At 43.6% G+C, this 24345-nt stretch overlaps 1 protein-coding gene across 1 annotated transcript in view; it reads right to left on the reverse strand.

Moving 5' to 3' along the window:
* Positions 1 to 502: 502 nt before the first annotated feature.
* Positions 503 to 24345, reverse strand: part of RIPOR2 (RHO family interacting cell polarization regulator 2) — a 211677-nt gene continuing 187834 nt past the window's right edge. The window contains 12 exon segments of the mRNA XM_070360757.1: positions 503 to 2450; positions 2710 to 2800; positions 6115 to 6198; positions 7947 to 8152; positions 9104 to 9262; positions 10200 to 10361; positions 11607 to 11742; positions 15857 to 16025; positions 18225 to 18406; positions 21976 to 22280; positions 22283 to 22520; positions 22523 to 22657. Coding sequence (XP_070216858.1) covers positions 2350 to 2450; positions 2710 to 2800; positions 6115 to 6198; positions 7947 to 8152; positions 9104 to 9262; positions 10200 to 10361; positions 11607 to 11742; positions 15857 to 16025; positions 18225 to 18406; positions 21976 to 22280; positions 22283 to 22520; positions 22523 to 22657 — 1968 coding nt within the window. The 3' untranslated portion in view covers positions 503 to 2349.

Raw genomic sequence — 24345 nt, forward strand, 5'->3', positions numbered from 1 at the left:
CATTCCTTTTCTCCGTCTTTTTTTTTTTTTTTTTTTTTGGCCACAATGCAAGGCTTGTGGGATCTTAGTTCTGGGCTCCGGGCAGTGGAGAGGCGGAGTGCTAACCACTGGGCAGCCAGGGAGTTCCCTCCTTTTCTCTGTCTTATTGTCTTCTTTTTCCAGGATATGAGCCCTGTGAGGGCAGGAATTTTTATGTCTCGCAGCAACGAGACCAGCGCAGCCAAAAAATAAATACATAAATTTAAAATATACCAATAGCAACTTAGACAAAATGGGGCGGGACAGGAATGTGTTCCAGATGAAAGAATCAGATAAAATGTAGCTCTGTTTTTCCTCCAATTAGCATTACAACAAATCTGAGAAGTAAATATCATTCTCATGTATGGATGAAGGAATTTCAAGACAAGAATAAATTCAAGTTGAGAATCAAGTGTAGTGGGTTGTGTAAATACCAACTCAACAAGAACATGTGAAAAAATACTGCAGACTCTGAACACGAAACTAGTAATTCAAAAATAATTTTTATTTTTAACTTACATGATTGAAAGAATGACGAATGGAAATGCCACAAAACTAAAAGCACCCCTTTCGACCAAAAACAAAATGCAGAAGTGAATACAAAAGGTATAGAATTATTCATGCAATACTCGAAAAAATAAAAAACCCAAACAACAAAACAATTCTGTGACATTTGTGATTTGACTATTTAAAAAAATCACTTCAACCATTTGACAGGGACTACAGACTATACATACTAACTGTAGGCTGTACAGTGTACCTTTAAAAGGGAAGATATGCATATATATATAATATTTATAAATTTACAAATTTATATATACATTATAACTTCACAGTTGAAAGAACTTACCTACCAGGAAGTCTGATAAACAATTTACACTTTAAACGAAATAAGAATTGTTTTTGAAGGTCTTGCTAAAATGTAAATATTTCAAATAACATCTAAATGATTATACAAGCACATTCAGAGAATAGTAGATATTTCACAGTTTAAATTACACTCACACATATTATTTTGATATCTTGGCATATCCCACCTTATATACTCTTAAGAGGAAGAAAAGTTATTTAATAAGAGCTACTAAACAGACTTGTATTTTATTTAAAGGACTTACTACCCTGATATGAAAGCAATGACAGGAGCTGTTTTAACTATTTGGCCAAGGGTTCTTATCCAGTGATGAATGATTTCTCTAGGGCAGTAACCATTCAGGGCATTCTTCTTCCTTACCTTATAGTACTTTCTATAAAAGCAAAGACCACTGTTATTGATCCTCTGTTTTCACCTCACTGTTGTCATTTAGTCACCAAGTCGTGTCTGACTCTTCGACCCCATGGACTGTAGCCTGCCAGGCTCCTCTGACCATGGGGTTTCCCAGGCAAGAATAGTAGAACGGGTTGCCATTTCCTTCTCCAGGGGATCTTCCCAACCCAGGGATGAACATGCATCTCCTGCCTTGACAGGCACATTCTTGACCATGAGCCTCCAGGGAAGCCCCTTTTACCCCATTAGGATTCCTCCAACTTCTATGTTCTTCTTCTTCAAGGAGCATCATAACTTTCTGAAAACTTCTGGTTTTGATCTGCCTTAGCAGCTAAATACTTCTATTATAAAAAGTATCATTTTAAAAATGGCTCTTATTAAAAAAAAAAAAAGCTTAAGTTTTGAGTATCTTCTTAAAAATGAGTATGGTATAATCTTAATAAGGTAATTTTTAATGATCTACCCATCTTTTTTTTTTTTAATTCATCTTTTTTTACATACTGGAAACATGCCTTTGGATTTTTCACAATAGAGAAACAAAAGAAATTGTGGCAGCTTGAAAAAATGAAAATAAAAAATCTTATAATGTGTTCTTTTACCAGGTTCTGCAGGCAAACTTGTATTTGAAGAAATCCTTTTATTTTTTTTTGCTTTGCATTTAAGGTAAAATTAGGTACCTAAAGGGGCCACTCAACCCTGAGAACACAACAGAGGAAAAACTGCAAGGCATAGGATATTTATCAAAGTATCGTGTGACTATTTCAAGCTTATAGAAGAACTTCCAAAAAAGTACAAAGATGGCTGTTTTAAAATTCCATACGTACTAGATAAGACAGACTCTTCTACTAAGTTTTGTCAGCTGCAGTCAATGATGTAATCTACTGAAATATACATAGCCCTATTCTATTGGCCAAAGGAAAAGTAGATAAGCACTGTGAAACTGGACTTTGGATTCCTTCTAAAACATTTTAAATTTTCAGACAACCTCAACAGCTTCCAGCTAAGTCACAGCACCATCTTGATTAACAGGGCCATTTATTAAGACAGCTGTTAGAGTCAGCTCGTAATTAAAAGGCCGTGGCAACTTCACTTGCAAGACGACCTCCAACTTTTACACAGTCTCGAGGAAATTTGTCCAACTGTTCATATGCCAGCCGCCCATCTTCTCCTGGATACAGAACACCAAAAATAAATACCAGTTTGAACTCAACATTTTTATTCATCACTCAGAATAATAAATTAATACCAGTTGGTATTAACTGATCAGTCCCTCATACTGTGTGTGTGTGTGTGTGTGTGTGTAAGTGGTTGAGCAGATAGCCTATAGGAGAAAACCTGCTCAAACAAGGCACATGAAACTTCTTACCATTACCTTTGTGTCAGAAATAAGCAATCGTGTTACAAAAAAACAAAAGCAAAAAGCTCACCAAGAGATAAGAGAGTTTCTGAGGCCACATTTCTGATTTCTTCAGTATCAGACTGACACAATGTCACGAGCATTTTAATGCTTTCAGTAGCCTACAAGGAGAAAAGAGTTAAAACAGTGTTCTGACATTTAGGTGTGGGACTATATGAGACTTAGCATTTTCACAGCTGGTGGGGACTTAAAAAACCACCCAGGTCTTCCCAAACCCAGCTGAGTATCAGGATCACTCTGGGAGCTCTTATAAAAGTACAGATTCCTGATGCTACTCGGACACATCAGATTAGAACCTCCTGGATGGAGCTCAGGATGTGCGTTTGTGGGAACGCTGATGACCAGGGAAGCTCCTCATTTCACAGTGGACTACAGGCCGAGAGAAGGAAATGACCAGTCTGCTTTTCCAGAATAGAATCCACTTCGCCTACTTCTTTTTGCTGTATCTCATTCCTTCCAAAACTGTTCCAATTTAAGAATTCCTAATTTTAGCTTATATATTAAAATAGAGACAAGTAAAGGTCAAGGATGGGAATTCGTCTGTTTGTTTCTTCCACAAACATTTACTGAGCACTCTGTGAACCAGGCAGTTCACAGGGCCTGGGAGACTCAGCCATGAACATGACATGGTCCTGACCCTTAAGAGTTTACAGTCCGGTGGAAAAACAGATGGTGAAATAAGTTAACTAATTATTATGATGGGTGACAGGCTGAGTCAGGGTGCTGGGGCTAAACGTGACTGGGAGATGCAGAGTGGTCTGATCAGGGAAGTCTTCCTGGAGGAAGTGTGGCTTAGAGGAGTTGGTCAAGTTTGGGCATGTGGTAAAGATGTGTGTGTGTGTGTGTGTGTGTGTGTCTGTGTACGTAGTGTTTGGGGGTGTGGAGAAGGAAATACAGGGCCCAAATCAAGGGGAGGCTTATAAGCCATATTAACAGTTTTGGATATCATTCTAAGATCATGGAAAGTCATGTAAGAGGTTTAAATAGGACTTGTTTTTTAATTCTGAGCTTTCTAACTACAGAGGAGAGGATGAACTACAGGGAGGCAGAGAAACTGGTGGGAACGTGGCTGGAACATGTGAATAGAATGCAGATGAAGAGGAGACAGATTCCCACTACCAAGGAAGTGGGATGTGCAGGATGAGGAGGCTGGCTGGAGGTGGAGGCTGAGGGCAAGGGCAGGTCACTGATGGCTCCTAGGTTTCTGGCCTGAGCTCCTGCGAAGAAGTTGAACAATCCACTCATACACCAGAGACAAGAAGTAGGGGTGAGATGGGTGGAGTCTGAGACTTCCTAGAGAAGATACCTCAGAGCAAGCTGGATCAGAGATGGAAGGGATGACATGGACTGGAAACATGCGGAGTTGTTAGCATAGGCATGACCATGGCAGGGAGGACACATGGAAGGAGAAGAGAGCCCACCAGAGTGCCCATGAGCGCCGGTGTTGAAGGCCATAGATAAGAGAGGGCCTGCTGTGAATAAGGAGAAGGCAGTGGCACCCCACCCCAGTACTCTTGCCTGGAAAATCCCATGGATGGAGGAGCCTGGTAGGCTGCAGTCCATGGGGTTGCTAAGAGTCGGACGCGACTGAGTGACGTCACTTTCACTTTTCACTTTCATTCATTGGAGAAGGAAATGGCAACCCACTCCAGTGTTCTTGCCTGGAGAATCCCAGGGACGGTGGAGCCTGGTGGGCTGCCATCTATGGGGTCGCACAGAGTCGGACACGACTGAAGCGCCTTAGCAGCAGCAGCAGCAGCTATGAATAAAATGCTCTTCCAGTGATTTTGAAGAGTTGATAACAAATAACACATTATATGGTTTTCTTTCTTGGCAGAAAGTGAGGCTTATGGAGTGGCCCTGGTGGTGCTGGGCACCGGAGGACAACAGACAGAAGCAAGCACGGGTGTTTCTTTGGGTTCGTGTGGCCCAGTGAGACAGATGGGGGAACTACAACTGCATTTGAGAACCCTGACTTCTCAAGCTTGTTTCCAGTATGGTACTAAGAAAGAAATATGTCGGATGTCTGTTTGCTGCCATTCATTTAAAAAAATATTTTTTTTCTCTTGACACGTTAACGAGAGTTGACTGGTTGGGTCTGTGCTGTGTTTTTACATCATGCTATTTGGAGCCCCTCTCAAGAGCTGGGGGGCTGGGGGTGGTTTAGAAAGAGGTCTTTGCTTTAGGAGGAAAGAGTGCTGCTGCTAAGTCGCTTCAGTCGTGTCCGACTCTGTGCGACCCCAGAGACGGCAGCCCGTCAGGCTCCCCGTCCCTGGGATTCTCCAGGCAAGAACACTGGAGTGGGTTGCCATTTCCTTCTTCAGTGCATGAAAGTGAAAAGTGGAAGTGAAGTCACTCTGTCGTGTCCTACTCTTAGTGACGCTCAGTTGTGTCTGACTCTTAGCGACCCCATGGACTGCAGCCCACCAGGCTCCTCCGTCCATGGGATTAAAGTAGTGGGGAGGATTGCTGCTCCCAGACTGTGGACACGCTGGAGTTTAAAACTGTAGCTTTTAAACCTTCACAGCATGCAAATCCACAAAAACTGGTGCCGATCACGTATCCTTCTGTCTTACTTTACATTAACTCTGTGTCGCAGCCATCATCACTGACCTGTCACTAACAGGACAGCACCCAAAAGCACAGCAACCACTTGGGCCTGGCCACCTCAAGGTAATTTTTTGACCCAGTAACAAGGAAGGCAAATTTTCCCAGAAATGTTTTTCTTCACAGGTCATTAACTTTTTCCTTTGAGGTGTTAATCCCTTTCTTCATGTCCCATTAGGTCTGCAGGTCCCCGCACACATCCAAGATTTTAGCAGACCTCAAGGTGTGGCCTTTTCATTCTGTTCTCAAGGATGATTAATCTTATATTTTGTGATTAAGGTCAGTCAGACATTAAATCTTGACTACTAAAAGGCAAGCTCCTTAAAACACTGGCAATTCTCAGCCCTCTGATACAATGAAGATGGACGAGCTGCTTAGTAAAAGAGTTGCCAGGGAAGGATTTGAAAGTTTATTGGCACATTGGATTTTAGTACTTTTTTGCCAATTTTATTTATCTCTGCCGTATTTCTGTACACAAGAAAAATTGATGAAATCAGCATGTCATCTCTTTTTTGGCATGAAAGACACTTTTTAATAGTGGCCCTGAGGCAAATCGATTCCTGTGAGCTACTGAAAAGGGAATTTGTTTTCCAAAAAGTATTGACTTTAACAAAACCAAGTCACATTTAGGTACTATTTGAAGACAAAAAGGATTTCCCAACTAATATACAGGGTAAAGGAGAGGAGAAAGGCTGCTAAAGCAGGTACTTCCAAATATGGAAAGAAAGCTGTCTATGCACCTGGCTTAGTGTCAAAGCCAAAGTCAGCTCAAAGCTGACCTGCCAGGGGCTCCAAGGCTGGGCCTTACCTTCAGGCTTTTCAGGGCCAGGCAAGCTGCCTTCTGGAGCCGGAAGTCAGTCTTTGTTAGGGCTTCACAGTAGTAGAGCAGGGCCTGAAAGAGAAGGAAGGACGCCATGAAGACATTTTGATTTGTTTGTACTTTCAGGCTTCCCTAGGGGCTCAGTTGGTAAAGAATCTGCTTGCAATGCAGGAGACCCAGGTTCAATCCCTGGGTTGGGAAGATCTCCTGGAGAAAGGAATGGCAACCCACTCCAGTATTCTTGCCTGGAGAATTCCATGGACAAAGGAGCCAGGCTGCCTACAGTTCATGAGATCCGCAAAGAGTCAGACATGACTGTGTGACTAACTTTCACTTTTTTTTCAGATGTATGTATCATTTTTACTCCTTGAGATAAGCTACAGGTAAAAAGACATTTTGCACTACCCTCAGAGGAGGAAAAAAAAAATCCATTAAAATTCACGTTGATTAAAAGAGCTTGATCTTTTTATCCAGTTCATTCATGCCTTCTATTCTATGACTGGCATTGCAAAATACATGGTCTCTTATGTCTTGCTCTTTCAGTGTGGGTGAGGGTATTTGGCCCACAGAAGAGCATTTTGAGCAAACTCTCCTAAAAGACTGGAACTTTGTAGGAAAGAACAATATGAAGTGCATGTTCTCGGGCCAAAATGTATTAGAATGGAATATCTTCCCAGGAGTACATCCCACCACACACTAACTTAGATAATTAGATAATGCCTTAGAAAGTTTCAGCAAACTCTTCTCCAAGTTCAACAGCAGACCCATCCCAAGTACAAGAAGGGCCAACTTTTATTTTCTTTAACTGATCTGAAAGTCGATGGGATGTGGGTTTTAGGATGACTGTTCAGGTTGCAAAGGGCTCTCAGGTTGTAAAGGGCCTGCTTGTACTAGGCCCCAAAGTACTTGAACTGCATATGCTTATTACACTTGGATGACTGTTGAATTGAAGCCAAGAGAGGTAAACTGTCTCCTCCCTAGCAACAGGAGGGATGGCTTTTAAAGTAAAAAGTATTCTAGCACTTTGACCCAATAGTTTGATGACATAACTGCAAACTATTCATAAAACATATGTGTGTGTGAACACGCATATGTATGTTCATCATAATATTTTTCAGAGTTGGAAACTACACAAATGCTCATCAATATGCAATACAAAAATAACAGGTTATTTATATACTGAGATGCCACTGAAGTATAAATAGAATAAAGTAGATCAATATGTCCTGACATGGAAAGAAAATAACCATGATACATTACATTTAAAAAATCATTTGTGAAATAGGATAGTGTGATCTCATTTAAGAAAAAATAATTATATATGTTAGCATATACATAGAAAAGATCTGAAGGAATGTTCACTAAGTGATGAATAGTTTTCTCTGGGACTTACAGGACCTTAACTATTTTCAGTATATTTTTATGGTTTAAATAATTTTACAGAGTGTATATCAGTAATAAGAGGAAAAGGGACTTCCCTGGTGGTCCAATGGTTAAGAATCTGCCTTCCAATGCAGGGATGTTGGTTCAATCCCTGCTTGGGGAACTAAGATCCCACATGCAGCAGGGCAACCAGAGAAGCCCCTGAGCTGCAACGATCGAGCCTGAGAGCTCTCAGAGCCAGTACTCCACAACTAAAGGAGTCCGCTGCACTGCAACTAGAGAAGGCCCATGTGCCACACAGCTTTTTTTTTTTTTTAATTTTAAAAAACAGGAGAAAGAAAATTATTTTTACAAAGGAAGAGATGACACAATATTAACAGTAAATGGCATAAACTTAAACAAGCTTCTGCCTTGCCATCCATCATTTCATGCCCTACCTTTTCCCTGAAATGCTCGCTTCTGGAGGCGGCTGTCAAGTAAAGCGTCACCGCCTCACTAGCTCCACTGTCCTCCCCAGTCAGGAGCAGAGCCAGCGTCCTGAGTACTTCCTCCTGCGGGGCTGGGAAGCTGCCGGGGGCAAGGTCACTCATGGCCTGGAGCAGTTTCTCATCTCTCAGTGACTGCAGAGTCTGAACCACCGAAACTGGAGAGAGAGAAGAAAACAGAAGTCACTTTCTGTTGGTAAAGTAGCATGCTTATTACAGATACAAGTAAGGTTCAGGGATGTACTTAATAAAAGACCCAAGAATATATGAAAAATTAGCATATGAGAAAGGTGATGTTTCTGATTAGTGATGGTGGAGGAAGATTTTCTTCCTCTGATGGCAATTACTGTGCTGAACATGGTGTCTCGGGGTTTAAGGACCGAGCCCGAACCCAGGTCAGGGTCAGAAGCATTTCCGCCACTAGCACTGTGCCAACCTACCTACTCCCAAGAACACACCTGGTTCCTCTCGCCTCACCCTCCTGCCGCCCATTGTCAAGCGTGGGTGGAGAAACAGCACAAACTTGGGAACCAGAAACCAGCCCCTCACAGCCTGGCTCCACTCCTGGAGAGGCTTTCACTCAGGGCAGAAGCTGGTTCTCTTCCTCATAATTGGAGTGCCCCACGAGAAGGCAATGGCAAGCTTCACTGCTCCTCCCTGTGTTGCTGTGTTTTCTTCAATCCCTGAAGATGAAGCCTTAGATTTGTTTTTTCGTCTCTCCCTCCTTTCCGTTCCCAATGTGTCACCCCATTGGCTTCTTTGGAACCTCACTTCTGCTTAGTATTATGAAAGCGCCACCAAAAAGGCACTATAAAATAACATTGCCTGTAGGCTCAATCCTACAAATGGCAAATACATTAATGATAGACAAAAACTTCAGCAGGGTCTTCAGTCATTTATCAGCTTCCTGTTAATGGTACACCCCTGTTGAGCGAAAAGGGTATGCTCAGCAAACCCCCGTTTCATTGTCAAAGGGCTCACTCATGTTAAAAATGTCCAGGAGCTGTCTAAAACACAAATCTTAGCCCAGATGTTGAAAACTATGATTGAAGAGACCAAAATTATCCCAGATTGAGCCCCCCACAGTGTGAGCAAAGAACACGTCCTACCTTGCTTGGCCAGCTGGTTCAGGTAACTCTCCAGGTCACTCACGCCGTGGCTCGTAAAGTAACTGTAATACTGGAAAACAGTGATGACTTCGGAGGACAGGCTGGCGGGAAGCAGGGGCTCAGCTCGGTCCAGGATTTGGGACACCAGGGTGTGAAACACTATTTGGAAGGGGAAGATACGAAGCAGTTTTTAAGAAACACAATCAATCATTCATTCATCCCTCATTCGTCTTTCTATTGAGGTACACGAAGGAGTGAAGTCTGTAAAGGGAGTTCAGTGTACAGCATATCTATATACCCATGTAACTATCATTTGGATCAAGAGATCACTGGGATGCCATTACGTTCTCCTGTGCCTCCTCCCAGTATGCTCCAACCAAAGGGACTCAAACTTCTATCAACTATCAATAATAGTCAAACTTCTATCAGTACATTGGCTTTATCTGTTTTTGAACTTCATATAAATAAAACTATATAGTATGTACTTTTTGAATCTAGCTCCTTTTGTTCAAAAATTACGTGAGGTTCATCCAAATTATTGCTTGCAGCAGTAAATTTAGCCTTTTTGAAAACTGCTGTGTAATATTACCATTTATTCCTTCTCCTGTTGATGGGCATTTGAATTGTTTCCATTTTTGGTTCCTGTGAATAAGGCTGCTTTGAACCTTCTTATACATGTCCTCTTAAAAAATGAGGATAAGCTCGTATTTCTTTTGACATATTTAGGAGTGGAATTGCTGGATCATAGGATAGGAGTATACATATTCAGTTTCTATACAAACTGTCGAGCAGTTTTTCCCAAGTGGTTATACCATTTGACACTCCTGTATTGGTGACTTTTTAATGAGAAAAGGATACATTCGTCAATAGTAGTACAGACATACGGTCCTTTTCAAAGTCACTGCTGATATTTGGAACGAAAACATGTTCCCTGTCTTTCCTTTCTTTGCTTTTTCTGAGTAGATGATGTTTTCTCTGGAGGGGAAGCCTCTCTTCTGGGCTAGCTGCGGCGGGGAGTCTTGAGGGGACTGCACCAGCGCTTAGTACTTTCAACCCAAAAGACGGAAATATTTCTCTCATTCCTGTTGCCCTGTACCTGGGTCTGCAAGCCCGGGGTAGTCTCTGTTGACGGTTCTGGCAAAGCTGGCCTCTAGCTGCTTAATCACTCTGTCCGCGGAGCTGTGGTAGACCCCAATCGGGGTGCAGCATTTGGTCCAGAAGGACAGCAAAGACAGCTTTTTGTGAAATTCCGGTATGGCTGGAATAGAAGAGCAACCCCCCATCCCACGACTCAGTGAAACAGATGCAGATGCAGAGATGGCCCTGGGTGGGGTGGGGCAGGCATCACCATGGGCCTTTCTTTTTTTTTTTTAAGACCAGTTTTTAATCAGAACTACAGGATTCTCCTGTTGTTGGCAGGTGGTCCTGAGGGCAAAGAAGTGGAGATGAGGAGCTCATCCAGCCTGGGCACTAAAGAAAATGCGGCAAAAGCAAACTGTTTGCTTTCCATGATAGAAAACAGCAGGTTTACCCTTGGGAGAAAGTCTAATCCCCTCATCTCCTGTAACTTAGCAAATAAAATTGTACAGGATCCGAGAATCAAACCCCAGGAGATTTTCTGCAGCGGGGACAGAGCAGAGGGTGACTGAGAGAGTTTTTCACCCTTCCCAGCTGGCTCTCCGAGTGAAATGATTGAAGAGCCATGTGCCACAATCAGCATTTCACTCGAGGCTCTGATCAAGCCGAGGGGCTGGAGGAGGAGCGGACAGGAGCCTGAATGTCCTGCCGCTTTTCACATCTCTCAGAGACCTGTCAAGGTCACCTGCTCCTGGGAGGACCAGAAACAGGAGGCAGAAACGTATAGAAAGAACCTACAGGGAATTTCAAGCTTAGTTGGAGATAATCCAGAAGATCCTGGTTTCCCACTCTTTCCACTAACTGACGGGGAAAAAAAGACACAAATCCTTGTCTCTAGGAACTAGTCCTGTAGCCAGACCACACAAGTTCAAAGGCATCTCTCCTGTGTCAAGTTTTCTATTTAAAACTCTGAACCAGGGATTCTCTTGAAGGCCTTTGACTCCTCGTATTTCTGCCTTTCACAGTAGGTTTGGGAGCATCTTGCCTTTGACCATCAACCGCTATGGGGGTTGTCTCGGCCAGCTCCACTGCACAGGGGCAATCCTGATCACCTGTCCCCAGGGGGAGCCACACCAGCAGAGGAGGAGGGGTTCTGCCTATACACTAGAGTCTGCCTCCTGGAGGTGGAGGCCCCCTAGAAAAAGCTAGGCATCTGCTGCTTTGACTCCAAAAGCTGAAGCATGATGTTAATTATGACCACACTCATGTGGCAACCTTACTGTACTCTACAGCCCAAGAGTGCTTCTCTGCCATCCTAACAAAGCCATGAATAGATGCAGGTGGGGACTGGGGCGGGGTGGGGTGGGTGGAAGGCTCGTGGTGCTACTGTTTGTAAGAACCTGGTGGTGTCACTGCAGGGGCTCACCTTCAATGACAGAACTGATGTTTCCAATGTTCTCATCGCTGACGGCCGAGAGCTTCTCCATCACCTGGATTTGCCTGGAAAGCTTCTCTAAGAGGTTGCTGGCCACAAATGGGGTTTTGCTTGAAAGAACAATTTGCTGATAAAACAAACAAAACCACTGGGTCAATTATTATTGTCACTAGAGCTCAGCCTCATCCTTCTGAATGAAGAGGGGATGTTAAACTCATACACCTTTCTGTTCCAGTATAGTCTTCCTTATTCCAGGCCGGTTACAACATCTGATGAAATCAGACATGTTTTTGTTGCTTTCAACTTTTCTCATGCCTGGGCAAATTCTAGAGTTTTCTCAGTAGTAGGGCTGCAAGGTTATTATAAAGTTGCCTTTCTGTACGTACTGTCAATCCATAAAACCTCTTTGAAACTTGAAGAGCATATTTGGTTGCCATTGGTGTGGAAGCAGAAAAAAGGTTTGTTTTACAAGTGCAGTTATTTTTCATGGCCTGGATTCATATCATTGTTTTCAAGCTGAAAATTAAGAGCATGTTGTATAATAATCATAATTACAACAAAAGTTTATCTCATTAATGAGTGCTTCCTACGTACCAGGCATTGGTCTGGGCCTTATACATGAATTAGCTCATGTTATTTTGCACAACAACCCAGCTAAGGCTACCCAGAAGTGGGTACTTTTGATTTTCCAGTTAACTGATGAGGAAACTGAGGTAGAGAGAGGTTAAGCAACCTGTCCAAGAACACATTAATGGCAAGTGATTTCATTTGTGTGCAGGTCATGAGAAGAAAGAGAGACCTGAGAGGAGAAAGGACAGAAATCAGTCACTGTCTGAAGGTTCTAGTCCTTTCTATGTCTCTGTCCCCTTCACTTGGCAGGCATGGCTGCAGGATGCAGACCTGTACCATCATCCTGTATGGTCTCAATCATTTGGGCTCTAAAGCAAAATGAATTTTTCAAATTCAGAAGTCAAGCCATTATATACAAATGTCTTTCATGTAAAAAAAAATTGAGTAGAAAAGAACTGCTCTATTTTAAACATAATTATAGCTACTATAATTCTTATGGAGGACTTCCCTGCTGGCTCAGATGGTTAAAGTGTCTGTCTACCATGCGGGAGACCCGGGTTGATCCCTGGGTTGGGAAGATACCTTGGAGAAGGAAATGGCAATCCACTCCAGTACTATTGCCTGGAAAATCCCATGGACAGAGGAGCCTGGTAGGCTATAGTCCATGGGGTTGCAAAGAGTCAGACACGACTGAGTGACTTCACATTAATTCTTATGGAATACCCATTTTTATCTCTGCAATTATATACCAAGTGAATAAGCAAGCTTACTGATTCAGGTTGTTGTCGTTCAGTTGCTCAGCCATGTCCGACTCTGCAACCCCATGGACTGCAGCACACCAGGCTTCCCTGGCTTTCACCATCTCCCAGAGCTTGCTCAAACGCATGTCCTTTGAATCAGTGATGCCATCCAAGCATCTTGTGAATTAGAAATCAGGTTTCTACCTTGATTTCTACTTTATTCTACATCTCCTTTATTCTACACCTTTATGTCTATCTCTTTTGTTTTTCTTTTCTCTTTTTAAAGATCTAATTGGCTTTATTAAACGATTCATGAGTTGGGCAGTGTCCCATGTACCAGGTAGTAACGGTCCGGGTGGGACCACTCCCTCTTGTTTTTTCTAGTATTGCTGTTCCCCACAGAAGAGTTGAATTTGTTACAGCCATGGCCTTACTGTAGAGAGAAACACTGCACTGACTCTTGCACGCCAATTAGTCTTTGAGCGAACACATACATCCCTTCATGGAACAGAATTCTCCCATGTCTCACGAAGTAATGGCTTTACATCTGAAAGGTGAATAGGGAGTTTGCTCAGCAGAGTCTCGGGCTCACCAAGGACAAAGGGCTGTGAACACCATCTCATTCCAATGCTTGGTGAACAGAGAATAGCTGTAAGTCAACAACAATCCTTGTTCATTTTGGTCAGAAAAAATGTGCACCGTCTGCCAGACTGGCTGTCAGTACCTGGCTTGTAAATTAAACACTCAACAAAAGAGATCCACTGGGGTACTGGCCAACCTAGTGCAAGAGTCATAACGGCCTACCAGCTTCCCACAGCATGTGAGTGTCTGAGGCGGCTTTGAGGCTCTCTATTCATGGAGAAGCAGATTCTTCTACATCTCATCATGAGTGTGTTATTGAAAAAGCAATGTTAACCCATTCCCAGCCTCCCTGGGTCCTTCCTCCCCACCCTGCATCAGGCTTCCAATTGAACACATGCTCTTAAAAGCATGATTTCTCCTCTTTTTGTGCTCTTCCTGCCTGGCCCAGCCCCTTACAACCATTATACATTTGCTTTCACTTTCTGTTTCTGATTCCCACACACTGAGGCAAGGTGAGAGAAGAACAAGATTGGGAAAAGACCAACCACTGGGAGAGGAGGAAGCATTCATGCAGGTGCTTGGGGGAAAGTGCTTTGTTCGACAGCTGAAACCCTTGTTGCAACAAAAGAATGTCAAAATAGTTATTCCACTGCAGACGGTGACTGCAGCCATGAAATTAAAAGACACTTGTTCCTTGGAAGAAAAGCTATGATAAACCTAGACAGCATATTAAACAGCAGAGACATTACTTTGCCGACAAATGTCCATCTAGTCAAAGCTATGGTTTTTCCAGTAGTGGTGTACGGATATGAGAGAGGGATCATGAAAAAGGCTGAGCACCAAAGAACTGATGCTTTTGAATTGTGGTGGTGGAGAGGACCCTTCAGAGTCCCTTGGACTGCAAGGAGATTGAACCAGTCAGTCCTAAAGGAAATGAACCCTGAATATTCACTGGAAGAACTAATGCTGAAGCCGAAGCTCTAACACTTTGGCCACCTGATGCGAACAGCCGACTCACTGGAAAAGACCCTGATGCTGGGAAAGACTGAGGGCAAGAAAAGAAGGGGGTGACAGAGGATGAGATGGTTAGATGGCATCACTGATTCAATGGACATGAGTTTGAGCAAACTCTAGGAGAAAGTGAAGTATGGGGAAGCCTGGCATGCTCCATGGGGTAGCAAAGAGTTGGACATGACTGAGTGAACAGCAACAACTGTGCAAAATCTTAAGTGGTAAACCAGCCTGATATGAGAAGAAAAATGAGCCCCAGAGTGTCCCAGAACGAAAATGAACTGGTGAGGACAATGCCTGTAAAATAGTCTTTCTCATTGCTGTTGCTGCTACTGCTGCTAAGTCGCTTCAGTCGTGTCCGACTCTGTGCGACCCCATAGACGTCAGCCCACCAGGCTCCCCCATCCCTGGGATTCTCCAGGCAAGAACACTGGAGTGGGTTGCCATTTCCTTCTCCACTGCATGAAAGTGAAAAGTGAAAGTGAAGTTGCTCAGTCGTGTCTGACCCTTAGCGAACCCATGGACTGCAGCCTACCAGGCTCCTCTGTCCATGGGGTTCTCCAGGCAAGAGTACTGGAGTGGGTTGCCATTGCTAATTAGTACTTATTCACAATCTGGGAAACTGTGATTATGTTCTGTAGCATTTTGCCTTTAGCTGTCCAAGTGATGGAAAACTAACTAATGTGTTGGGTTTATGTTAACATAAGTTCAGTAATACTGGCTTTCAAAGTCCATTCGTAGATGGCAGAATGCATATTCCTGTTTTTAAAAAATCATAGGACTTCCCTGGTGGTTCAGTGGTTAATACTCCTCGCTTCCACTGCAGGGGGCATGAGTTCCATCCCCGGTCAGGGAACTAAGATCCCATATGCTGTGAAGTGTGACCAAATAATTAAAATTAAAAAATCACATTACTCTCACCTATTATCAAATAATTTGAAAGTGAGAGCCCACTACATGTCACTTACTACCTGTTAAGGTCTGAAGATCTAGACTTTTTTTTTAATTTCTAAAAATTTATTTTATTTTTTTGGCCATGCTATGTGGCATGTGGGATCTTAGTTCCACGTCCAGGATGGAATTCACACCCTCTGCAGTGGAAGTGTATAGTCTTAACCAGGACACCCAGGGTTGAAGGAAGATGGCCATGCAATTTAGTTTTTGAGTTCAAATCAAAGCAGATGAGATAGGGCACGTTCAGGGAGGTTTGGCCGTAGATGATTATTCTCACATTCCTGAATTCTCCTTTTCCTGGGAAAACTGAAAAAAAAGGAAGCACACATTCTTGGTGCATCAACAACCTGGGCTCTAAAAACCTGGGTCAGTCGCCAGTCCTACCTGGACGAGCTGGGTGCAGTACTGGAGGTGCCTGATGATGGTGAGGTCCAGGCTTTCATTCCCCGTGGTCAGCGGGAGAGGGCTTCCTGCCACACTAGTCCCAACTCCCGTGTCCTCAGTCAGGGCTTCGCTGAGATGCCCCCTGGCTTCTGGGTGAACCGATCTGTAACTGTTGAAGCAGGAAGGGGAGCGAAACGTTAGCTGTTTCTTTCTGCACGGAGACCACAGGTCAAAACTCAACATGGCTTGTGTCAGGCCCCCACAGCACCCACTGAAAAGTCTTGCATTTCCTACCTCAAAAAATCGAGATACCCTTCAAATACTACTTTATCACTAAGCCTGGTCACCAATTTGCCTAATATTAAAAAGATCCTACAAATAGATTGCTTCCAGAGTTCTCTGTTTGCTTCTCAAGCACAATGAACTATTCATACAGTCGTCTCACCAAGAAGTCTTCTGAAATGTGACCTCATTTGGGGGCATATTTGTGCTCTGTTGATGGGGTGATTTGCCAAATTTCTGGGATAAAACTGTCCTCTGTATTTGTGGTTTCCCAAGAGCAATACCATTAAAATAATCAGTCAAGGCTTTTTCCTGGCCTTGAATCAACTGCCACTTGAAGAAAAAGAGAAAGCAAAGCCACTGGGAAGAAAACATGATGTTCGCAAAAAGGGGCATTTGCATCACTTTGTTCTGCCTTGCAAGCTTTGTGTAAACACTGCTGAAATAGCTAAAGTTGTATCATGATGGGCACTTACATTTAAAGATAAGTGTGTTGCATTTATTATCTAATTTTATTCTTAAAATCAATCTGTGCAGTGGGGAGAGAGGGAGAGAAGAGTCTCATTTCACCCACGGAAGGAATGGCCAGCAGAGAATGTTAACCTCAGCATCCTAGTTCACACAGCTAGGTGATTTTGGGGTTCTAGTTTCATGGGCCCTAGTCTCCATAATTTAAAAAGATCATGCACCAGAGTTTAAAAGCATTGAATGCTTTACTCTGATTCACACTGGGTTTCCAAGAGGAAAACATTCAGCTTGTAGTCAATCCGCATTTAAAACACAGACACACACACACACACACACATTTACCCTAAACATCTGATAACACACAGTAAGACTGATCAAATTAGACATCTTTAATAGGAATGTTCTGTAGAATTTACGAAGGCTATGATATTTTTGTTCTTAAAATTCTTATATTAAGAAAAACCTTGATCTATTATGTAATAGCTTCAGCTAACAAGTATACAAGAAGAGGTTTGATTTAAGAAGCATTTCACAAATGCAATTAAGTTAGAAAATCTCAGTGTAGAGTGCAGAAAGATAACTTAAACATGACATTCATTTCATAAATCCTCTTTGTTATACTCCCAGTTTGCTCAAGGGATAAATTCTATTTCTCCCTTTTTCTTTTCCTGGTTTCATTTGGGCAGAAGAAACCCTCCAGGAATAACACAACTTCAAAATATTAACACCACTCAGAGAGGTTTGTGAAGGTTGAACAGTCATAGCTTGTTGTAATTTGAAAACCTGTGCATATAACATGTCAAAAGAAAATATGGATGGAAATCCACCTTTTCCTTTGGGAAAATGTTTTTGCATTTTTTTTTTTCCAGCAAATTGATGGAGCTATGTTCACTGTGCTTACAGAATGGACCCCAGGCTCTAGCTCTAAGCATGTGGTTTGGTACAACAAAGCCCAGGAAGAAAGTGATAATATTTCATCTTTATCCTCCCTTCCTACTGCCCTGATTCATCTCCATCCTAGAGAAGGCCACATTCTCCACCCAGAGGCCTGTAGATCCACTGGCAGATATCAGTTATTAGTCATCCCTTTCTACATTCTAAGGAAAATATGTGCAGTGGGTTTTAAGCCTGGCTTTAAAACAGGCACTGATGAGCTTAATCAACTGCAAAGATCCAATAGCCAAAAGGAATAGACAGATAAGGGATTGGAAAAGCAAGGTCTAACAAAATGAAGAAATTAGGAATAAGATGCAAATCAAGGAGAACCAGGTCAAGACTGACCATCCAGTAAGATGGTCAGTCTCCAGAAACATAGTATGTGGAGTTAATTTGAAATTCATTACACTGGGCTCAAGCTGTACACACTGAAACCTACAAGATGGATATGTACACATCCATACTTAATAAGTGTGCACATAGTTGTACAAAAATTTCCCTTTCATTTATAAAAAAGAAAATTTCATTTTATATAGGACAGTGAAAAGGATCTGTAAACCAATTCAGATAGAGAGTTTTATCTTCCTGAAGATGTGTATCAGGTCCTATCTGGTAGCAATAAAGAACTGCTGTACCAGCAATAACAGTACAAATAGAAGCAGATGCTGACTTCAAGACTTACCTATTTTTCTCAGTCTCAGTGTCTGAAAATACTGAGTCAGCACCTCCTCCAACATTACAAACCTCATCACCATCCTCCTCCTCGTCAAAATCAGAGGTGTTCAGGAAATCAAAGCTTTCTAAAGCACTTTCAACAGTAAGACTTAAACTGGAAGACCTGCTTCGGCTTACTGCTGGCTTGCACTGCAAAGGCAGAAGGTACCAAGGAGAATATCAACATATTCGGAAGGAGAAACACAACCAAGACACCCAATGGGAGATGCGACACTTTCTTTTTTTTCAAGCTTTTATTTTTATTTTTTTGTTGGCATTAAAAAAATTCATTTAAAAATCTTCTTCTAAAAAAGTACAACCGTGGATAAAGTGACACAGTATTTGGGATTTGTTCCAAAACAATCCAGAGGGAAGGAAGCAAGTAGAAGAAGACAAGTTTGGCCACGAATTGAGCATTGTGGAAGTGTGCTGATGGCCACATTGGGATCCATTATTTGATTCTTTCTATTCCTGTTTGAAATATTTATAATCAAAAGTTTTAAAAATATTACAATCAGAAAGTCTTGGGAAACAGAATGGCTATTCTCTCTCTTAATAGTGCTCAACCCCAAATAAAATTCAACTGGCAGCCAAATCTAAAGGGTCAATGCTAACTACTAACCAATCTCTTAACTCCAAGTGGCAACGTAGTCCGTGCCCTGAGACAGGGCGAGCTAACTAGGGGACCTGTCCTAAAGGATTCACAAAACAAATCCCAGAAACAGAAAATTACTCAGATTCACTAATGCACACTCTCTAAGTAGATTTAAATACTAATTTTACATTCACAGCATGTAATTTTCCTTTGAGCATCGAGGAGAAAATAAACGGCACGAGCATGACAAGGAGTAGCCATGCTTCCTTTACAACTTTGTCTTGAAGGAACAACTTCCATCTCTTCCCTGTCTGGGCCCTGGAATTATGTGAGCAAATCCATTCTATGGCCTGGAGAATTCTGTATTTCTGGACATTAAACAGAAACATTACAAACAGGGTAATGCCCATTGCCTTGGGCACAGAGATGGGGAGAAGTTCTTCCAAATAGTCAAAAGGATGTTGGGAGGGATCGAACAGGACAAATCCTGCAAGTAAAAGGAGCTAAATGTCCTCCATCCAGTTAGGTGGCACTCCCTGCTGACTTCGTTACACGGGGTCGGAAGGGCCTGGCAGGAGTCTGAGTCTTTTAAATCAGTTGTTTCATTCGCCCTCAGTGATCTCCGTCCAAGAGGCAGCACCATTTAGTTTCTGATCCTCAAGGTGTTTAGCATCCTAGGAGTGTGAAGGAGGAAAAAAAGAGAATGCTTTGCCAGCAGATGCTTTTATCCTGGCTGGAGACAAAGCCACTTGCCCCAGACCTTGACTCTAATGCCATTTTCCATCTCAGAGAGAGAGGAGGAGCCATTCCCAACTCAGCCCACTTCCAGGGTCTTCTTTCCTAAGCTAGATCGCAGAACCTGATGGTGCACAGTATGGATGTGTTTAAATACGATCAAAAGAAAGAAAGGGGGGAAGTTAAGAATTTTAGGACAGTTTTGGAACAAGATTTTGGAATAAAAATCTTGAAAGAAACTGACAGCCACCAGGTTTTTAGAAGACTAATGGATGACTTGCTCAGTGCTTCCTGGTGGACTGAGCACCCTAGAGGCCTGGAAATGGGGGCTGCCATCACCTCTAGCTTTCTTTGGGGCATTTATTTTAGGTGGATTGTGTCTTGGCTCTTCACATTTAACACCCTTCTGCCCACTAAGCAAAGCTGGTCAACTGTGCAGATAAGAACTTGTTGAAGGGATCAGAGAAGTTTTCACTGGGATATTAGACAAACAGCCTCCATCCAAGAGTCCTGAGCTGATGCTCTGGAGTCACGTTTCATGGGAAGCAGATTCAGAGTGCCCTTCCCTGCTGCTAAGAGGCTATACCTACAGCAGAATCAATCTGTCATGAGCAACAGAGGACGTGGAGAGTCAGAGCCTGAATTCTCCTCTGCCCTGGGCAGACATGCCCTCCAGAGCCAGGTCAGCATGACCGCAACTGTCAGAATAGCCTTGGGAAGGTAGTTCCAGATGCCATGGGGAAGGCCACATTTTCAAACCGTCATATCGAGGGATGCAACAGACTTCTGTGGGCTGACTCTCCGCTTGCCCCTGGCACTGTATTTTCAAGCTAATCTTATAGAACAGGTCCCCAAAGAACTGCTCTTTCAAGAGAAAGGATCCAAGTTCTCTTCTTTATGGCACTAGACGTCAGCGTGGCAAAGCAAAGAATACAAGAGTTGGCAGCGGGTTTTAGGACAGAAGTTCCAGTTCTGTCCTCTTGTGCCATGTTTTTAAAAATTTAATCTGTATTAAATTTCATGTACCAAGTGGAGGCAGATACATTCTGGGGTAGCAATAATGACCTCATTATGAGGCTCTCCTGACCAAGAGGAAATCACCTTTCTGAATCCTCTCTTCCCATGTCTATCCTGAGTGGTCTAATTGGGAACGAGAGAGGAAGATACCGATAGTGGAGTCAGGGTCCTCTGGCTTCTAGATTATTTGTGAGTGATTAATCTGGGATTCTATTTCACTGATTTGGGCCAACTGCTGAGAAGGGAATCCTCTAGGAGGTAGTGCCCGGGGCAGGGAGAGATGCCCGTGGTCCTCACATCCTGGCTGCCCAACTCTGTCTTCAACCAGGGAAGGGCCTTCCTGCTTCCTGGAAATTCCAAGAGGGACCCTCTCCAGTACTATCTCAATGAGATATGATGCTCAAAAGGCCACCATTCATTTCACATTTGGGATCTGAATGATGAACTCTGGGGCTGAGGGAGTCTAGATATTCTCTGCCGCTGCTGCTGCTGCTGCTAAGTCGCTTCAGTCGTGTCTGACTCTGTGCAACCCCATATACGGCAGCCCACCAGGCTCCCCTGTCCCTAGGATTCTCTAGGCAAGAACATTGGAGTGGGTTGCCATTTCCTTCTCCAATGCATGAAAGTGAAAAGTGAAAGGGAAGTCGCTCAGTCGGGTCCGACCCTCAGCGACCCCATGGACTGCAGCCTACCAGGCTCCTCCGTCCATGGGATTTTCCAGGCAAGAGTACTGGAGTGGGGTGCCATTGCCTTCTCCGAGATATTCTCTAGAGCTGTTAATTTAACTCCCAGTCATTCTCCTAAAGTTGATCCGTTGTCAGGAAAATAAAAATTAATATATGCTACTAGTATTAAATGGCAACCCACTCCAGTATTCTTGCCTGGGAAATCCCACAGACAGAGGAGCCTGAGGAGTTACAGTCCATGGGGTTGCAAAAACTGTCAAATATGACTTAGCACCTAAACAACAACTAGTATTAAAAAATAAATGCCATTTGGTGGTGGTTTAGGGGCTTCCCTGGTAGTTCAGTCGGTAAAGAATCCGCCTGCGATGCAGGAGACCCAGGTTCGATCCCTGGGTCAGGAAGATCCCCTGAAGAAGGAAATGGCAACCCACTCCAGTTTTCTTGCCTAGAGAATCCCATGGACAGAGGAGCCTGGTACTCTACAGCCCTTGGGGTTACAAAGAGTCAGACACGACTCAGCAACTAAACAACAACTAGTATTAAAAAATCAATGTCATTTACATATTGATTATCTACTGATCCTGTGATAGGGAAGGATAAAAAAAAAAGATAGGCTATTTTAAATAGAATGTTGGCTTAAGAGATTGTCTCGGAAACTAATCCAATTTCCCTGAAAAGGTACTTACTTTTAGAATATCATCCAGGTGCATGACTTCTTGGTTCAGATCCTGAAACTCTTTATACTGCTCTTTGTGTGGTTCTAACGCAAGGAAAAGCCCATTAAAGGCGTCCTCTAGGCTTCCATCCAGGAAAGACCTACAGCCTTCCGACTCTGCACTGACCGAGCCCTCCGAGAGCAGCCTCTCCGTGGCCGCCGGCACCTCTGCCGAGGTGAGCCTCTTGACCAGCTGCTTCGTGATGTTTCCTTCAAAAGTGTCCAGCTCCACGGGCTTGAGTTCAGAGGGCTCTTGCAGAAGGGCCTCTTGCAAAGGGCCTCTGCAACTCCCTTCTGCAGGAACAGGCGCTCCGGCCTGGCACCGGTGGCCACTGGGCAGCCCTCGGGCTTCCCCAGCCCCTGGGTCTCTCCCTCGGGGTGGGGCCGGGGCTCTGAGCCTTCTCTCGAGGAGCTGCTGCAAGAGGCCGAGCTGGAGTCCTTTAAGCCCTCGTTCTGGGAGGACTGACTGCCTGGGGGCAGCTCTGTGGAGGTGATGGTGATTTCTGGATTTGCAGCGCAGCGCCAGGGAGAGAGTCGGCTGGGCCGGGGGCAAGGGTGCAGTCCCCGTTGGGCAGGTCGCTGAAGCTGAGGGACAGTGGCATTTTCTCCTCGGCTGCCTTCCCGTTTTCAAAAATGTCATCAGGTAGATTTGACTGTAGATAAAAGGCAAATTATTATGATTTTGGAAACAAGGGATGTGTTTGGCCTTGTTCATTTCCAGACAAAATGTAAGACAATTAAAATAAGACCTTTCACGATATTAACATTGTATTTGTTGAGAGTGTGTGTGTGTGTGTGTGTGTATCTGCAAGCATGGCAAAACAAAACAAGCCTTTAAAAACTCTATTTCCATTGTTGAATCTATGTAAAAGTTCACTGTACTGGTCTCAGGTTTGACATTTTTGAAACGAAAAAGTTGGAGGCAGGGCAACGGTGCTTGTTTCCTAAATCCCAGGATCTCACAATATCTGGCAGCCATAGTTAAGAACGCCACCGGTTCTTTTTTTTTTTTTTGGCACTGATCTTAAAGGGCTTTCCAGCATTCATGCTATTTCATTCAAAAGATGTGATGCTTTGTTCTGCTTCATTTCTCATAAATTATTTTTTGAAAATCTCTACCCACAAATCCCAAGCCCTGGAAAATGTTTTATTAATTCAGTAACCATGCCACAAATAATTCAAGGCCAGAAATATGTTTGCAGAGCTTCTATAAAAAGAAAAAGACTGATGAACTAAATAACTGTGTCCCAGCGCTGCAAACCCCAGAGCTCCCAGGGTGTCTGGAAGCCCCGGGTGCTCTGCCGGACAGCCCCAGCTCTGTGATCCGTGAAGCAGAACTCAGAAGACAGAGGTCAGAAATACCCAGGTAACCAAGATAACTCATTTATGCAGGCATTAACAATCTCCAAGTCATCTTTCCTGACACTGTGGTCTGCATGGTGTTGAAGTGCCAAACACTGTTCAGTGGGGAAAGTTTTCTAGTTATTTGAGATCGACTCCTTCAAAATGAATACTTTCTCTTGGATTCCAGATTTGATTGTTTAAATAAATACAAGTACCTAGTTTAATTCATATAAAACAGTGAGGGACTTTCCTGGTGGTGCAGTGGTTAGGACTTTGTGCTTCCACAGCAAGAGGCACAGGTTTGATCCCCAGTCGGGGAACTACGGTCCCACATGCCATGTGGCGCTGACAAAAAATTTAAAAATTTAAAAACAACAACAATTGATCACGACAGTGCTGGGAATACACCCAGGAAACAAAAATGTTGCAGCAAGTGAAGTGGGGAACAGATAGAAAGCGGCTCCCTGTTCTCCTCCAGCAGGGTCCCTGGTCCAAACACCTGCAGTTTCAACCCAAACTCTCCACTCTTGTCTGGTTGGAACCTCAGGATGTGTCACTGGGACACTCAAGTGACCTCTGCAGGCTCACTTTCTTTGTGTCTAAAACGGAGAATGTTTTCCTGGATTAGTGATTACTGAAAAGTGCTCCTCAGAGTCCGGGGGGCGGGGCGGGATGGGGAGGGGGTGGAGGGAGCTGCAGGGACCGTTGGGGGGCTGCCGCTGCTCCCCCTATTACCGCCAGCTCCTTCATTTCAGTTTCCTTCCTCTTCTATCTGTACCCCCCTCTCATCCCCCGCAAACAGGCTTTATGCCTCTAGGGAGATATGAAAGAGGAAGCTTCTGGGGAGAGATGGCAGAAGGCTGAGTCCTGCTCCCGGCACTTCCTCCATAGGGTCCCCTGGGCATCTCACAGAACCCCTGGTCCTCTGAGCTGTCCGGCCCAGCCTCAACTCGCCTTCAGAACACACACTGCCAGCAGCTCTGAGGAAGGCAGAGGC

The sequence above is a fragment of the Bos mutus genome, chromosome 23 (genome assembly GCF_027580195.1).
Source record: "Bos mutus isolate GX-2022 chromosome 23, NWIPB_WYAK_1.1, whole genome shotgun sequence".
In the NCBI taxonomy this organism is placed as follows: Eukaryota; Metazoa; Chordata; class Mammalia; order Artiodactyla; family Bovidae; genus Bos; species Bos mutus.